Source organism: Primulina tabacum, chromosome 16 (assembly GCF_025594145.1).
Source record: "Primulina tabacum isolate GXHZ01 chromosome 16, ASM2559414v2, whole genome shotgun sequence".
In the NCBI taxonomy this organism is placed as follows: Eukaryota; Viridiplantae; Streptophyta; class Magnoliopsida; order Lamiales; family Gesneriaceae; genus Primulina; species Primulina tabacum.
In genome coordinates this window covers 31,061,003-31,080,579 of record NC_134565.1, presented here as the reverse complement: position 1 = coordinate 31,080,579, position 19,577 = coordinate 31,061,003, and the positions used below count along the sequence as shown (strand labels likewise).

The 19,577-nt window shown below is 34.5% G+C and overlaps 1 protein-coding gene across 2 annotated transcripts; it reads right to left on the bottom strand.

The window, feature by feature from the left end:
* Nucleotides 1-7,172: 7,172 nt before the first annotated feature.
* Nucleotides 7,173-18,562, bottom strand: LOC142528823 (FIP1[V]-like protein). 2 transcript variants are annotated; one of them, XM_075634020.1, is made up of 9 exons: nt 17,397-18,562; nt 15,830-16,077; nt 14,863-14,989; nt 14,700-14,768; nt 14,379-14,525; nt 13,005-13,106; nt 12,593-12,894; nt 10,300-11,950; nt 7,173-7,993 (listed from the first exon to the last, which is right to left on the bottom strand). In XM_075634020.1, exons 1-9 carry the CDS (start codon nt 18,447-18,449, stop codon nt 7,433-7,435), a joined length of 4,260 nt encoding a protein of 1,419 aa, XP_075490135.1. In that variant the 5' UTR covers nt 18,450-18,562; the 3' UTR covers nt 7,173-7,432. The 2 variants fall into 2 exon arrangements, with proteins under 2 accessions (XP_075490135.1, XP_075490136.1); XM_075634021.1 differs by having other exon boundaries at nt 10,300-11,932.
* Nucleotides 18,563-19,577: the final 1,015 nt, after the last annotated feature.

Below are 19,577 nucleotides of genomic sequence, written 5' to 3'. Positions count from 1 at the left end.
AACAAAGGGATTACAAATTAGAAAATTGAAAACTCTAAAAAATGCATATAACAATTATTTGTTTACCATATTTTATTCAAGTAATTTATAAATGTAAGCCATTAAAAAATGTTGGTTGCAAATAATTTTTTATTTAAACACATAAGTTCTATCCTTATTTTAAAAATAATCAATGTAAATAAAGATAAAGTGTGATGACAAACCAAATAAACAATGCATAAACTAATTAATGAGGACATGAAAAAGACAATCAGTAAGATACCAAAAAAATTCACAATTCAATAATGAGCTATTTTTAAATTTTAATTAATTTAGTTTACATAATGAAATGATAAATAAAAAATCTAAATCACTAGATAAAAAGTAACATATTATGCATAAAAAGACCAAATATTAATAATTATAAATATTTAAAGCATGAATAAGGAGATAAATGAATACATTTAAAACAAATAATCTATAAAGAGACAAATGAAAATTCACATAAAAAATCACATTTATATATAATAATAATAATAATAATAATAATAATAATAATGATGATAGATAGATAGATAGATATATGTAAAATAAAAGTTTTCTTTTTAAAAAAATATATATTTCTTTTTAGAATTTATAAGTGATTTTAATTACTTATATGCTCTTATATCATTTTTTCTTTGAAATAATATAATAAAAATTTTATTGTAAAAAAATGGTTTTTTATAATCAATTAAATATATTTAAATAAATAAATGCTTGGTACAATCATTGTACTCATTAATAATCAACTAATATCCAAACATTAACTAACAAATGAAAAAAGAGTAATAATGTAATTTAGGTAATTAGACATCCTATTATTTTTATAAATTTTAAGACTATAAAACATTTAAAAATATATAAACATAACATCCATTTGCAGGGCCAATAATCCTATAAAAGAAATGAAACATTTCAAAAGATTCAAGATTAGTATTTGAGCAGTAAGACTTCCTTAGCTCTTTGTACCATGTTTTTTGCATTTCAACTCGATGAAGATATTATTACATCTGTCATTACAACAATCTATTTAATCTGCTTCAGATCAAGATGGTAATCTCATATCCATCTCTTGAAGATCTCAACTTCTTGATTTCTATGATGAATTAGCCATTCGGGATTGCTAATCGTTGTAGCACGTAAATCTGTGTGGTGTGCTTCTGTTTATGGTAACTCGGATATTATTGACGATATTAAGGTCTAAATTTGATTGGAAGGTCTAGATAAAGTACTTGAAATTAATTTGAAATTCACTCAATTATTCAAAAATTAATCACTTCAGAATTTAAATTCACGACACGAACCAATATATTTGTCATTATGAATTTGAAATCATTGTATTTAAATCCATCGATCCAAATATGACATAAGACAACGTATTCGAAACTACCTTGCTCTGCCACAAGTGCCACAATGCTAGTAGATATGTTCATCAGATAAATAATCAAACATTATGATAATCAATGCAGTGAGTGCATTGATACATCAGCCAGATACATCAACATGATATACGTCATGTCCTGACGCCCTTCTCTAACATGTAGGTGCCACCTCTCGATGCTGGTGGATCGACCAGTCTAGCCACGCCAAGGATGGTCGTTTATCAAAGAGAAGTGTTCGTAATATCATTGTCTCACATCAGTTTAAAAATAAATATTCTGATAACATCATATGTGTTTGTGTATCCATTTCAAGAACAATGAATCAAATATTTTAAACTTCTCAGAAATTATCACATCAATAAAAGAACAATTGCAAATGGCTTATTACCAGTTCATGTATTGGCTATAAATTCTTCAAATTTAGATTTTTAAATACTTTGTACAGAACCTTGTTGATATATGATATTTGAATTGGACACTCAAAACCCCACCAAATTCAGTGGTGATTCAGGGACGTCGGGGATCACTCCATACTTTTTCAAGCAATCCGACACGTAATCTTCGTAACTGAATGAAAATGGAGGAAACATGCTCTCATTTGAAACTATCATCAGCATAATCATCTCTGTACATACCTAAACATAGTTTGTTCATCAAGAAAACGAATAAAAACATACGAATTCACTCAGTATTTCGACAGTTAATTATTCAGGAACTTCGTCTACCTGCCAGTCCCAACTATGAAGGCCATGATCATCGGTTTCATCTTCCAATTTGAAGCATTTTTCAGTCCTCTGAGTAGTTATAATACAAGCTGGCAGCGGCGAAAACTCTGCTAAGCTTTGTTTCTCCCGGCATAGATCCATCAATGATTTTGCACATCTTCTCAGAAAAAGAAAGATATTAATCAATTCAAGGGATCCGAAAATCATCAAAAACCAGTTGTCTATGGTAATGAATAATATATAGGCGATACACATTGCACCTCTTTCACAGGGTAGGTTGGCAATGGCTTCATAAAATTAGCTTGTGTTGGATAATTCACCAATCATGTATAAATATAAATACTTATGCGTTGACTCAGAGCAAAACGATTCACTAGAAAAGTTGTCATTTTACAAAAATCGATATCAGTGAATAAATAAACGCTAACTCCCTTAACAAATGAGGGAGCAAAGTGCATCCAAATATATATATCAAATCGTATAACTAAAACTACGGATGCAACAAAAGCGAAGTCGAAATTCTCGAATAAACGATACACTAATCAAAATAGTGATTAGATGTTTTGATTTGAATATTCTCAAATACTTCAATACGCTTTAGCTTGAGCTCTTTATTAATTCTTTGACGTAACTACTTGCTTTTCTTGCGGCGTTTGACCGCTCTCCCTCAACTAAGAAAACCACATGCATGCAACAACAATGATAACTTATTTATAGCCTTCTTTTGTCCTATAATTTATTTCTTGTATAGAGTCTTACACAAATATAAAAACAAGAATTTCATTAGAAAATAAACAATATCATATCTTATCATAAATATTTTATATTCTAATAAATCTTATTACTCTAGAAAGCTAAATCTCTAATTAGAAAAGTAAATTGGCGTTCATGGATTTTTTTATTTGGACTCTTTTATTGATAGCATAAAATATATTTTCACCTTCTTTTCTTCACGTGAACTAGCAGTAGCAGTTATACACAGGGGCGGCGGTATATTAGGGGCTGGGTTAGGCTCCAACCCCACCTAATTTTAAAAAAAAATAAAAATTAAATATGATTTATTTTAAAAAATTTATTGATTAGCCCCAAAATTCAATCTATTTTTCTCTTTTTTTCACTTGTCTCATACCTCATCTCTATTATTTTCTCTCAAACTATCACAATTTTCATTACTACAAATGGTCGTAACTTCATCATCGATCGCCATTTTTCAAAATCGAATGTAGATTTGGAAAACCCAAGGCATAAGCTTTCTTTTAATACCAAAATTTCGAAGTTTATTTGTCGTCTTGAAATCAGCTTTCGATTGTCGATTTTTAATGTTGATTATTTATTATTTGGATGTTTAGATGCTATAGTAAATATCAATGCGAATTTATGGAATTTTGTAGGAATTTTTGAAAAATTCAGAATTATGTAAATAGGATTTTCGAACTTATAAGACTGTAAAAATTTTATATTTAAATATATTATGCCTTAAGATTGTCAAATGTTAACTTCGCAATTGTTTTGGAATAATTATAATTGTTCGAGGTTTATTGGATTAACAACGGAACCAGCATTTTCAGCAATGAAACTTGTTAAAACAGCTCTTCGTAACAAAATGGAAGCAGAGTTTTTCGGAGATTCTATGGTAGTCTACATCGAACAAGATTTGGTTGAAAAAATTGATAACGATTTAATAATTAATGAGTTTTATTCTAAAACGAATCGAAGAGCGCTACTTCAGTAGTGTTTTAGCTCCATGTTTTTGAAGGTGTTAAATATTAAATACTCTTATTCTATGTTTTCATGAAGTCAATGTTTATATTTTGTTTATTTCAAAATTTTTATTTAATTATTTATTTTATTAAATACCATATGTGACGGAGCCAGCCTCAGGTAATTTTGAATCATGGTTCCGCCCCTGGTTATACAGAAGGCCACAAACCACCTAAATCAGGTGGCGAATGCCCGAAAGCGAGGGACAAACAAACTAAAGCAAGCAACGTAGCAGAGTATAGAACACACTTGGATATTATGTTTCCTGAAGAACTTCTTGGTTGAGCTGCGTAGATTGTGTTTTTCCCCAAGGATAATTGCAGTTCTTGTTCAGGTAAAGATTTTATTTTGAGTGCATTACTTTGAAAGTTTTTGGCTTTTTTTTATTATTATTTAATTGTTTTGGTCTTTTTTATGTTGCTAAGTTTGATAGAACGTGTTGTTTACACAAAATTTAGATATTTATATTTGTATTTGAATTGGTTACGTTGATATTGTTTTGTTTGTTTTGATGTAGAAATAATTATAAAAGAAAATTATGTTGACGAAATTGAATCTTATGGGCAGAGTAGCAAGGATGGTCATGTCACAATTAGGGACATGTAATCGAGCCGAGTCAAATCGAATTCTTAAATGCTTGAGCTAGACTTGTCTATAATCGAGCCGAACTCAAATTTTATTTAATAAATATATTCATGGCTCACGAGCTTATTCAAACTTTTATCGAGTTAGTTAATTTTTTATATATTTCACAAGTAATGTACAAAATCAATAAATCAAATATCAAAACTATTATTTTTCATCTAAGAGATGACTCATGAACTTACCAACGATATGTTCACGATCTAACAAGCTGAATATTATAAAATTTGAGCTTAATTAGTTTATTTTAACGAGGTTTAAACGAGTTTTTATCTAATAGCTCACAATAATTTTCTACCTATTTCTGAAAGAGATTTCAAAGTAATGCACTAAAAAAAAAAACCTTAACAACAACGGCAATGATCACACTAAAAGGGGAAATAAATGGAAGCCATTAATTTCAGAGCAAGGTTCTTCGTATTGCAATAAGACAAGAAACTTTCTTAAAAAGTCAAAGAAAAATTATAATCTTGGACACAAGAACACTGCCAAACAGGTTCATATATAAGTGAAGAAGCTTCTGTGTATTGTGGCGTTTGAGATTGCGAGGGTACGTTGTTGCTGCTAATCCAGGTGAAGAACGGAACGGAGGGTGCAAAAATAAACTAGGACAGACAGAAATGTAAAATCTTCAATTAGAGAGTGGAAAATGAATTTTGTGCTGGGTAAGAGAGTCCGAATAAAAAATCTCTAACATAGGAACTGGACACCAACTTGTTTCAGGGATTTTCCAACAATTCTCGTGTTTAAACTTTTTACAAGTTTTAGTATGTGAAAATGGTACCAACAATCACAGTATTGATATATATTATATCGAGTTATAGAACAAATCAAGGCCAGACATCTTCTCTACGAATCAGTCCAGGCCAAAAAGAGAAAGGAAAATCACCATTTCAGTTCTAAAACAGAGGCCATTTTCATATGAGTACATAATGCTGAGCCACATGCACATAGTTAAAAGGCCCCCTTTAGAGATAGGCGCCATGCAGATTATTGTAGTGGCAGAGAGATGAATGAAATTTGAAAAATAGGAGGGCATGAAACTTTGGAGCTATGTCGAGTACGAAACCTGTGTTTGCAGCAAACCAATCAATATCTCCTTCATTCCCAGTGTAAACAAAGATGGGGGCACCCTTTCGCCATTGCTGGCTGTTGATCTGGTACTTCTTATAGAAAACCTTGCAACTCTTGGGATTAAATGTTTGAGGAAAATAACGGGTTTCGTATGGTGTTTTTGGCCTCGAAATCTTTGCAGTCTACTTTAGTGAAGACTGGAGAGAAGTGATGCTGCTGATAGAATTAAAGTGGCATTGAGAATTAGTAACAGAAATAAAGCAGATGGAAATGGAGCCATGTAAGTTTGATTCTCAGTGTGGGTGATATTGTGTGAGGAGAAGAGAGTTTCACAACGTTGGACAACTTTTGTTTATATTTATCTTGAAATGTCAGTTTTATTATTTAGTTTTTACAGTTCCTTTTGTGGTGTGTCAAATTCAGACCATGTCTGCATACTATTTTTGAAAGGACTAATGTTTGTGACAACTTTAGTTTTTGAATGGTTAACGACAACGTAGTTTCACATGAAAAAAATGTCAATAATCGCCATAAATTCATCCCAATGGTAGAAGTTTTAAAAGGTATCAAATAAATGCAGATCTAAGTCAAATTTTTTGAATAAGAGATTTATGTTTAATGTTTTCCAATGTGCATGAAGAATTTCGACGGAAAAAAATATCATATATTTAAATTAAATATTTTTAATCAATGTATAATATTACCACGATCATCATATCATACAAATTAAATATCATATAATAACATTAGATTTAAAAGTTTACATCCGTGAATCTACCACCAGTTTTCCACCGACAGTGCTTGGATATGCCAACCAATTTAAAAAGGGTTGTGGTTTTGGGATTTTTTTCAAGACTGAAAAAAAAGCCAAAAAATTATTTGGATATCCATATTATTCACCTAGAAATTTATCAATTACATTAAATTATGACAAAAATTGACTAATCCAATAATATCAATAATTTATTAAAAGTGTAACTAGAACAAGACCATTGATGTTCTAATGACTTGCTATAAAAATATATTTCAAATTAAAACTTTGAAAAAATAATCTTGAACAATAGAGAACCCTTTATGATAAACTAGCAAAATGTATTATGCAACACCAGCGGGTAAGCCAATTTCCCTTGTCAGATAAAAAAAACTTCACATAATCATATAAAATCGACTTCTAAATTCCAAATTACAAGAAGTAACACAGGTCTAAAGTTCCTCAACTCATCCTACAAAATCACATGATGTTTACTCCCTAAAGAGTGGTAGAAGGGCATGCCTCTGGACGTGGATTTGAGCAATAACAGGTCATCTGTAGTCATTACTATTTCAAAGTGAGTTAAAAAGAAAGAAAAGAAGAGAACCAATTCAGATACACCAAACTGTGAATCCGTAATATACCATCATATGTTTCAATATCATTGCTCCAGAAAACCTTTGCTGCTCTAACCAAATGATTCTCTTATGGCGAATCAACAGCCTCCTGCTCTTATGCTCTAGAGATGTTACATGAGATGACATCTGTAATACCGTATCAAAATATGGTGACAAGCTACATACATGACAGAAAAACTAAAAACTGACACTAAGCCTCGTACAGGAGCTCGTATAATGCCACCTTTTTCGAGGTGTATACATCGATGTACTGTCCAATACCAAAAAAAACAAAAAACAAAAAGGCTTCTTATCGCTGTAGCAGCATGATACATAAAAGAGATACAATTTGATTCATTAGTGAAATTTGTATGACATGACAAAATTTTAAACTGAGCAGAAGCTACAACTCAAGAAACGAATTTGAAACATCAAATCAGAGTGTTCATCCTCTTTGCCTTAATTACCAGTCCACCTCCTTTTTCGTGCTGGACGCTCTGATTTGATTTCCGAATCTAGGGGGTTTTCAATTTGGGATGAATGTGGTAAAGGCTCATTCTCATTTTTTTTAATTGTTGTCGCATCTTTTTCAATTGGCATGGGAAGCTTAAATCGTTCACTTCGCTTCTTCAACTTTTCAACAGTATCCAAGTGTTTATCCTCCCTTGCGTTTCCTTTTTTGGAATCATACACTTCTGCTTCAGTCGCTTTATCGTCAATAGGAGGGTGTAGCTTATCATCTATCTTTTTGGAAGGTTCTTCAGGAAGTTTGCCAGCCAAGGCAGCCTTGCCACTGTCATTAGTATCTAAATCTTTACTATTCAAAGAAGATGACATGGAGGAAACATTGATGTCCCGCTCCTTGTGACTTGTCCAACGTTCAAATTTAGAGCGCCCCTTCCTGGAGTCAGGCTGCTCCTCGTCGGACGAAGCCTCTTCCCCTTGCTTTCTGGAAGGCTGACGATGTAGATGAACTTCATTCTTATCAGTTCCTTGCTCCGCTTTGGCTCTCATGTTAACCTGATAGCAGGTACCGGAGGACAAAACAATAATTAAGTTTTCGATGTTAAAATCTGATGAGTTTCTCCAGCGGGCAAAATTTTTTCCACCTTCCTTCCCCCTCAACTACAACCCACAACACCTTAGTCTCTCCACACAAAAAGATAAATGATGTATTAGAGAAATCAAAACAAAATGGAAAATTTTAAAAAAGGCATGCAATTGTCAGCATGAAACTACTGAGAGTTAACACTTAACAGGCAACTGAATACTAGTACTACTGCCTCGTCCCCAGGTCCATGAATTTTTTCGGATGCAGTTGCAGTACACATACAAGAAAAACTTTGAATTTCAAAACAGATAGGAAAAATTGGTGGAACGGCAGAATGAAGCAAGGGCAAATTAATTAAGAACTTAGTTGACTCATAGTTTTAAGTAGTAAGGAAAAAATAGAAGGCTATATAAAGCAAGTAAACTACGATAATTTCCATCTAAATTGAGTACTGCCAACAAAAAATAAGTGAATCTGATATTGTAAAATGTAAGCACGACTTTGATGTAGACAGTTCTAACCACATGTGTCTCCTTTCTATTTACACAATGAAACAAATTGAATCGCCTGAATATAGTTTATCAACTCATAAGAACAAAACACAAATGCTTCCGAGGGCCAAAGATCAGTCAGGCTATGCAAGACAACATAAGTAGAGCACTCAAACAAGTTATTAGCAACGCGAAATAGAGACAATAACAGACTGAATATATTGCGTTGAGCCGAGTAAATAGTCATGAGAAGCAACTCATCATTGTAACCAGGTTAGTGTATAAGATTATCCCACTTAACCTAACAGATTAAAATATATCCCACTCAATTATCTTAAACAAAAAATCACCAAAGTTAAAGCAAGCATCCATAAATCACCGACCTAAATTTTGAGTTACCTACTAATTACTTTCTCAGATCACATGTTCATTGCAGCTCCATTCCATTACCCAGCCAAGTTGACTTATTTCAAAATGTTTTTGCATTCAAACCAGAGAACTCTCATCTTACAAAGTTTGAATTGCATTTAGGCTTTGTAGTAAATATTCAATGGAAAAATGTGCTAATATTAGGATGATTAAAAAATGTAGAAATATTATAGTCCAAATTCAGACAACATTAGCTGGTGCTAAAGAATAATTCATTTAGCCTTCTGCTTTGAGAACAAAAGTACAACAATAACTAGCGCATAGAATTGACTACTTATGACCACTCCGAATTTCAGTCTAGAGAAAAATACTTATATTTTTCATTTATATGTAAGCAATACTATCTCTAGACAAGTATAATTAACAAGGAGAACCACAATATGGAAACTTTTTAACAGACCCATATAATCTCAAAAAATAAATCTTACACTAAAACAGGGATGAAAGCTGTCAAAGCATGAGCATTTAAAGACATTGCCTACATTTTAGGAGTTGAGATACAATATTAAAAAACACAACAGAAAGAAGTACTTGAGGTCCTTGAGAATAATTCATTATCCCACTCAAAATATCACAACAGAACGTCCAAGCATGCCTCTATTTAATAATTTTTTTAATACCTAGAGATATATAACAAGTCAGACGACAGCGATATTAGATACACTTTGGCACAGTGAGAGGCATGCTATGGAATTGATTTCATTAGCATTAAATACATAACTAAGTGGATAATAAATTATAAATAAAAATCATACTTTAAAATAACATTTATAGCCAATGAAAATATCTTTTGGCGCCATTGAGAAAGTGGATGTAGATGCAAATGAGAAAACATACAACAGTACAGTATCTTACCTGATTGCAAACCTTGCAGAAGCAAAAACTACTTCAGCTAATCAGAGTGAAAGAAGAAAGTTTCAACACATTCATCATCAAACAGCTCAAGATTGTTAGTGAATCAAACATTTTCCTTTGCGGAAATGATTTCAAGAGCATAACCTTACTCAAACATCTCAAAAGTGTTTGTAAGAGAATAAGTGATGTGTTTTATTCATAGAGACCTACACATACATGGTTTTCCACTCTTCCCATCACGCCCCCCTTACTGAGCACAACAAATTACAAGGAAAAGGCAACAAAAATAAACCAGGAACTACCGAGCACCAGTACATGAAGTTAGTTTGAACTCCTCAAAAATCTAAAATAATTTTGGTTCACTTTCCAGCCATTGCATTATCAAAATTACTCATAAAATATATGTAACATCTGAACTCACTCATATAATAAGCATTTAGCTTCTAATGAAGTTGTACTCCATAAGTTTATGGCATTGGTACCAAAGAATAAATACATACCGTTTTACTCATCTGTCCACTGTGCTCACCCTGAGTCCTCTTAAAAGCGAAGGAGGACCTGTGATCTCCACTCTCAGATTCTTTATTCTTTCTACTATTCTCCTTCAGTTTATGTTCATGCACAGTTGATGAATCAGATGCAAAGGCGACTCTTTCATCACGAGTGCTAGGTCTTTCAGATCTTGCTCTCTTTTCATCATTACTGAAATGATTCCCACGTGCATAAGCATTTTCCTTGCCCCTATGCTGTGAAGAACTTTCATTTTCAGATCGATCCCTTCTCTTAAGTTGATCACTATGTTTGCCCACATCTTTCAGCTGGTAATCTCTACTGGAACCCTTGTAATCATCTTTTACTCTTGAATGACTGATCCATGTTTTGTCTTCGGAACCATGCCCACTCCTCATTACGGATCTCGTTTCTTCTCTTTCCCTCTTTGATAAAATTTCTTCATGTGATAGTCTTGGCCTATGCCATTCATCACGCTCTCGCTGCCTCTCGCTTCTCTCCCTTTGAAGTGATTCCTCCTCTTTCTGCCTCACGTTATGCAGATCACCATCCTTCAATCTGGCTCGATCATCTCTTTTCTGCTGATCAGAGATATCATCTCTTTCTCTCTTCCTTCTGTCGCTACTTTCTCTATGATCATAGGATATATCTTCCAGTCCCCGACTAATATAAGTTTCCTCTTTCCTTCTTTTGCCATGGGAATCACTTCTTAGACTACCATCCCTATCTCTCGGTCTAGAACCTATGTCTTGATCCTGATAAGCCCCTCTCCAACTACCATTATCAAGATGATTTCTTGACTGCCGGTGATCATCTTTTTCAGTCCTCTCACTCTCTCTAGCTTTACCTCTACTTCTGGAGCCAGTTTCTCCACCATGTTCCCTCTTTGATGCCTCTTCAATTCTAATTCTTTTCCCAGGAAGATCCTCATCTCTCCGGTGCCAGCTTACTTCAGATATATCACTCTCCTTTCTCCAGTGTGAACTCTCACTTTTCACATGCCAACGAAGCGATGAATCAGGATCCCCAGCTCTACGTGAATAAAAATCTTCTTTCCCTCTCACTACTGCATGGTGTCTTCCCGGTTCATCTTTCTCATGAGGTACTTTTCGACGAGGATTATTATAATCACCTACTGATCTCTTGATAGTTTCGCTGCGAGGGTGGCGCTTTTCCTGAATAACTTCATCCTCAACACTGTCACGGAATTTGCGGTGATCTTTACTACTTCCCGACCTTGCTTTGCTGTTTTCACGACTCCTCATAGCCATTGAGTCTTTCCCATCGGTATTTTCTTGAGACAGCTGTCCCTCTACTGTAATCAAATTCTTTTTCTGTGTGGAACATATCAAGTTCCCATCTTCAGGCGTAAGAGCCATTGCATCTGCTTCCTCATCAAAGATTTTATCGTCAATTACAGCTTCATCGTTTATGTCTTCCCTTGCTTCCACACCCGGCTCTACATCAGATCCAACAGCCTGGGAATAAAAGGAAGAACTTCGTTTACCATCCCGACTATCGAATGATTCTTCAGCATGATCATCAGAAACCTCCTTTTCTCTTTCATCAAAATCACTAGCTGTCATCGTAGGGGATCTGGCATGCTCCCTTCCTTCTGCAGACCTATTATCATTGGATGAACTTAAAAAGATATACAAGTCCATCAGTCATAGTAAACTTCTGGTGTTACTGTTTCATAGAGCACACAACAAAAGAATTGGTAAAAAAAGATTCCAGTAAAGCCGAAAGCCTAATTGATGTTATATAAAGTTAAATAACTGAAGAAGAAAGCTATTCATACATTTTTGGAAAATAAAAAATAGAGGACTAAATATATGTAGATTGCAATGACTAAGCATTCAGTCTGAACACACAAGTAATACCACCTGCCATGAAATAAAAAACTTCAAGATATTACTCCTACATTCGAAATACAAGCTGAAATTCATGGAAAATCCATCCATCATGCTTTTGAGAATCTGGCAATGTTATCTATGTCATTGCACCTTTCTCGACCCTAATTTTACAGTGAGTCAAAGTTCAGTCCAAATCTCCTTGCTGCGGTCATTTTGCTGGGCAATACAAGTTTAACTGTCCTGCTTTAGATGATATTATTGCAGCTTGTGTGCAGCGATCCTATTTCTAGTACAAAGACAACCACGAGTCTCTTCAATCTTATCCAACAGTGGGGGGTTATGTAAGAAGCATACAAGCAACATCAGATTTGAAGAGAAAAAAAATGGATTGACGCCACATGGAACTGAATTAGAAATATTCCTATACCTCCCCTCATGAGGGCCCATAATATCCCTATCAGAATGGTCATGTGCAGGTACTTCTGAAGGAAATTGCAAAACATCCACTCTTACAATTTCATTACTACTGTTACTATTCTCAAACTGTGCTCTTCTTGCCACAAGTTCCCTCTTCTGAAGATTATATGCTTGCATAGAGCCATTGATATGCCCTACAGTTTCCCCTCGAAGATCATCAACTTCACCACCCTCTCTTAGATCGTCCACAGCCTGATCATTGTCCTGCTGCTCAGCCATGTCATCATCATCCGTTGAACTATGGCAGACTATCTGTTTGCCAGAGAAAAAACAACATATATTTAATTCACATACCGAGTGAATATGATATTAACAAGATAAATACACAGATGGATGTTCAAGTATTGGAGCACAGCTGCTACCTCAATAATGGCGTCTGAATCATGCAGTCGTATACGCCTGGTATCAATGGATGGGAGACGATCACCAGAACCAGTTTCTACAGGTATTGGTCTGCCAATAGGCTGGTATACAATAAAAAAAAAGCTGGTGAATTCACAAGTCATCTAACCTCCAAACAGAAGGTTCATGCACAATAAATCTCATTGAACTATAACCATTTATACACAGTCCCCATAAATTTTGGTATGTTTGGTTTTGCTTTTTCAAAAACAGTTTTCTATCTTTAAAAATCAAAATAACACTATTACCTCACTTTCATTTTCTTAAAATCGTTTTCAAATATCCCGACATAATTACTACTTTTAATTCAAATTTTCATGTCTTCCCAAATGTACCCTATTATATGACAACATAATACAATAAGTTTTAATATTTTTAAATACCCACGTAAATAAAATCAATTACCAAACAAAATATCACATGATTTGATCGCAATAATAATTTTATTTTTCCGAAAGATAAAACTAAATATAAACTTCACCCCCCAATACTTTTGCAACAAGCTAATTTCTTCAAAACAAAACTCCGGAAACAAAACAAAACCAAACATAGCCTCTGTTTTTTTTATCACAAAACTGCATAGAAATGCTCCACGGTGCTCACTGCCTCACTCACTGCATTCCGTAGTTTCAAGGAATGGGTGGTTCAAGAATTTAAATATGTTGCTCGAGAGTGTGTCATTTATAGCCCATGATACTGTTGAACTCAAAATCTGTGCACTCACACTTGCACATAGTTACAATGCACATAGAAAAGAAACTGGGGTAAATTACCACTGCAATGAAGGGTTTGATGGCAGTGGTGAAGTTTTGGAATAAGGATTGAATCTAACATGTATGAGAAATGAGAGCCGGCTTTGAGAGAGGTGAAAAGATCGTGGCAAAGTTTTTTAATCTTTATAGGAAAAGGGAATGGTGAGGTTTTTATCACCTTATTATATGTGGGGACTGGGTTTACATGCCTAAATAAGTTGGCACTATCGACCGATGTCGGAATCTGGGATAATCAAATATGAAACAATGTTAAGGTTTCTTAATCTTAATAAAATGTTGATTATGGATTTAATTGACTCAGTTGACTAAACAAAGAGGTAACTTGTTTCTTGACAAACATCGGGGAATGTGCGGCACTAAAATCTCAAACAACATTCAAGCCATCAAAGAACATTAATTACCTTTTTGCGGGGAAAAGTTTAATTACAAAAGGGATTAAGAGAGAGACAATGTGTCGAATGTTCTACAGAGCTTAAGAATCAAGCAATGATAACATGACAACCTAAATGTTTTAAATCATAGGATTCAGGACACACATCATAAATAAAAGATAGAACATACCAGAGGAGGTCGTTCACGTGCACATTCTCTTGCAAAGTCAGTTGGACAAGCATCTGCATTTCCAGGGTTTACATTTGCATTTGCAGATGGAATATCTTGAATACCAACGGCTGCTGCAAGCTCTGGTGGAAGATCAGGATCATAATCCTAAAATTTCATACCAAAAAGAACAGAGACAGCTTAAGTGATATTTTCTTGAAAGGGGCCAAAAAACCTCCATACATCCAAAATTGAACTCTTAAAGTGTAGCATATGAAAAACAAGAAAATATGCGCAATTGACACAACAAATTATATTCAACTGCATAGACCACAATATTACCTGTTCAGACCTTCCACTTTCATAGACACGAATTTTACTTTGCATAGTAGTTTCCAGACGGAGTTGTTCCTAGAGATTTCAAATACACTCAGTTAGACTTGTTTCGTTAACTAAGAAACATTCAAAGGGACTAAAAATTTACATGTTAAAGACTCTGACCTACCAGTTGTTTGCAATAATCTTTCCAACTTTCCTCGTTCAAACCAAAGTTGAAGAAGTCGGATACATCTATGCCCGGTAATTTCCAAGGTTTTTCCTCAAAGCTATCAATATCAACTTCAAATATGGTCCTGCACAATGGCCGAGTACACATAATAAGAAACATACAACATTCATAAAAGTGCATCACTGGCATTTAATACAAAATACTACTCGTATAAAAAAAACAATGCAACCATTGTTAAGCATAGATTAATAGATTACCCCCCAGCTGGATAAAGATGGGCTTTTGCTATTTGGGAGTTTTAACTAAATAAAACTTAAAAAACTCTCGGCCCACGAAATGGCTCCCTCATTTAATCATTAACAGCAACTAAAACTTTGAGTATTAAAATATAAGCTTGCAAAGGGAATCACTAATGTCTTATTTATTTAACACACTTACACACAAATATATATATATATATATATATATATATATATATATTTTAGGAGTCATTCTGATGTATGTAATTTGCGTGGAACACTCGTTTTCTTTATGAAGTTGCTGCAACGCAAATTAGAAGTTAGAACCATCTAAACTTCATTTTTTTTCTAATTTATTGGGAACCTGAAAAAAAGCTGATATTAAAGTCTTAGAGATAACATGATGAATTCTAAGAAAAAGGGAGACATAGGAACTGTTTAACAAAGATACAAATGATAATTAAAAATCTGATAATAAAACGTTCCATAAGATTGCTTTATGAAATCCAAATGCTGACTGCTGAAACTACCTACTAACAAACAAAAGAAAGTTCACAGAAAAAGCTTCAAAACGAAGAGAAACCGGGTAATAAATTTATCACAAGCTTTACACAAAATGGGAAAAAATGGTGTTGATCACGGTAATTAGTATTTCCGGTACTGAATTAGTAAATGAATACTATAAATGGTAAATGATGTTCGAAATAACTCCAGAAGGAGCTTACTTGTGTGATGGAAGAGTGAAATCCAATCCACTTCCATAACCACGCCCTGCTACAGTAGTTCCCCAAACAGGTGTTCCATAATTAGGATGAAACCCTTTTTGCATGGGAACACCACCTTTTGTTCCTGTAGGTCGCCAATCACCTCTTCCACGTCCAGCAACTGTGCCTATGGTTACCGGTGGACGAACTTGACTTGGAATTCCTCCAGGAGCAACTCCAGGCAATGGAGCTACACCGGGTCTCACGTACTAAGCAGTTCCCAGTGACAGAAAAAGGAAAAACAAAAAGGTACAAAAATTTCGAGTTAACAATCAACAAGGTAGCAAAAGGATTCATAATGGACAGCCTTCCATCAAAATAGTGGCTAAATACAAAAAAGAAAATTTCAAATTTTAAAAATCAGACAATGACACATGCACACAATATACTTCCCAAATCATTGACAATTCAGTAGGAAAAGCAGACATTGCAGTTAGTTAAAAGACAAACAGCCAATTAAAAAGGTAATGGATTGAATATAAATGAAGAGACCGAACTTCTCTTGTTCAACAATGGCTTGAAACACCACACAATAATGGCTTGAGAATAATATTTCGGCACACAAGAAAGGAGCTCATGGTTAGTCACTTAGTTGTAAAATTTGGTGGGATTATAAATGGTCATAGGACTACATCGATACCCTTCGTCTGAATCATCGAAAAAAATTGAAATGTGAAGAACAATTCTCTAACACAGATGCAGACATTGCTGAGCATTTTGAAGTTAAGTGCCAGAAGTCAAACTGGTAAATGATCCAATTTCTTGTCTTATACAAAATAGTAATGCTTTCATGGCAGGGCAGCACAACTTGCTCTAGATGAACTCCCGTATGTAAGCACTAAACAAATTATAGACCCGAGTGTCCATGGTGGCAAAATGCTAAAGTATTGGAAATTCCTAAGACAATATAGCATGCCAAACTGTATCACATCTGAGAGAACCTTTTCACATCAATACATGCTAACAGCGCGATCATAGAGTGACTCACAGTATTGAGAAATCAAATGGGTCACAATCATGCATTCCTCATTTTGCCGTGTTGAATTAAAATTTCTGTTCTATTTGAATTTAAAAATTATTGAAAGGCGCAGCAGAGAGAACAGAGCATGCACAAATTTGTGGGTTTATACCATTCAATACCTTGATAGATATTAATCATAAGGATTCAGAGGGCAGCTTCTCGCAAATTCCATTGTCCCAAGTTGTACAACGTTTACAGCCACATACATTCTTGTCCAAGTTTTGTACGCTTTTAAGATGCATTAGCTTTAAAGAGTTCATCATTTGAAACAAACATTATCCACCTCAAAACGGTAACAAATTCCATTAACTTAATAAATAACTGCATTAACTAGTCAAAGATTAGTGACAGTACAATTTATTACTCCACAACCTAGACACAGAAATTCACCTACATCCTTACTGAACAACTTGAGTCAATGGTACTGATTCACTATACAACAATACCACGGGCAGGGCTGCAGCTGAATCCATTTTCATTAAAAGTTTCATCAAACAAGATGCTGACCTTGAACTGCGAATGGTATTGATGATGGTACAAGTGATTGCTGTATCCAACCCTCGGCTGCAATGCTGATGGAGTGGCAGTTCCTCCTGGTCCACTTGTTTTGGAGGCATCACCCAATTCCTTCTTCTCCCCGTCTGTTCCAGATACCCCTTCTTCACCAGCCCACTCTTGTTCCTCCATCATCATCTGCTGGTGGTGATGATGGAGACCAGCATCACCATTATCTGCAACTATCACTAATGGATCCCCATCCTCATCATCATCATCATGCATTCCAGGCATCCTCTCAATCCCAATGGGTCCATGAGGGTTATCATTCAACACTATCTGCAAATCATCTTCACTCTCCTCACTTTCCCACTCATCCTTGAGATTTGACGTCCCTTGATTCTCCAATCTATCAGAGAGTCCCGGAATCATTTGCCCCAGAACAATTTCCGTGATCATGTTTTTACCTGCATAATTGCCGGTATTTTCCTCTCCGCCAGCAGATTTATACAAAGTTTGCTTCATGTCAGCAAGACCATTGTCTTTTTCAATCAAGTCATCATCTTTGTTGTCCGTCTCTTCCACGATGATATTAATATCATTATCCTCCTCCGTGAAATGAAATCCTCCGGAAGACTTCTCCGGTAAACTCACACCCTCGCCCTTGGGCAAAGCCCTAGCTTTAAACTCTAAGCCTTTACTGCCTCCATTTCCTGCTAAACCTTCAATTCGATTAACTTCTTGATTTGAATCCAAATTCAAGTCAAGCTCTCTAATCTCAGGCCGGGTCCCCAGCTCCGCTGCGATGTTATCCTGAATTGTGGCATTCAATTTCAAATTAACAGTGGAACTGAGGTTCGATTTCAAATTATTTGAATCGGGAGGCCCGTAGACAATATCCTCGTCATCGCTGTTATTATTCAGATCAATCCCACGGCTCTGAAGCGGAGCCGAATTACTTCCTACTGCGGGTGAATCGGAAACTTGGTGCTGAGACTGAAACGACCCCGCGAGCGGCCGGAGCACGTCGGTGTAAAGATCTCCGAACTCATCGTCGTCTTCCATGAGTGGGTGGCGCGTGGTTTTGGAGAGAAATCGAGGGTTTTGAGCAAGGGGGAACGGGTGCCAGTGACATTACTTATTTCATTCACCCACTAATAACTCAAGGAACAGGGAGATGGTCCGTGGGTATATTTTATTTAGATCAATCTCATTTAAAATAAAAATAATATTTTGTATAAATCACGTAGAAACGAATATATGTCTAATAAAATTATCCGTAAAACAGTTTTTGTGATAATAGTTAATTATGAATAAGTCTTCCTCAATTCGTGAGACGTGTTTACTTTGTGTAATATTTTTTACAGTAAAAAATATTATATTTTTCATGAATCGAGCCATATTGGATATTTATCTCACACCCATCCCAATCTCCGTTTTTTCAGATTCGGGTCGTGGGAATCAAATCATCCATCTCTGCCTCCATCCCCGTTTCAAAAATATTAGTGAGACAAGATGAGGACAGATACGAGAATTCTTGAACCAGAACTTATTATATATATTTTATTATTAATAATATTATTAGTGATGATATTAATAATAATATTATTATTATTACTATTTTAAAAAATAATATCATTATTATGTTATTAATACTGATAATTATTTTCGGGACGAATTTGAAGATGAGGATAATATTTTCATATCCGTCCGAACTATTTCGGAAATTTTTAAAAATCTTCAAACCCAAAAAAATCAAGAATCATCGTCCCCATTTTGGGTTTAAGGACCCGGGAAAATTGTAATCCCTAGTGTCATATCACTGAAATTTGTTCATTTATATGTTAGATATTGTATAATATACTTCTTATATTATCTTATTTATTTATCTCAATTTAATATTATCAATAATTTTTCTAAATTTAATATGTTGTTATGTTGTACATTTATTTTAGATTTTAAAATAAAAATATTTTGCAACTGTGATGATTATATTCTAGTGCAGCACATGTACTGATTACCTTGGTGAAGGTACGTGTGTGAGTCTAGTAAATTTGCAGGATGAGTCTGACATCCTATTCTTCTGTGTAAAACTGTCTAATTTTTATTGACAAAAATTTGCGTGAAATAGTTTTACGGATCGTATTTTATGAAACAAGGTCATTTTTTTTTATGTTAAAAATATTATTTTTA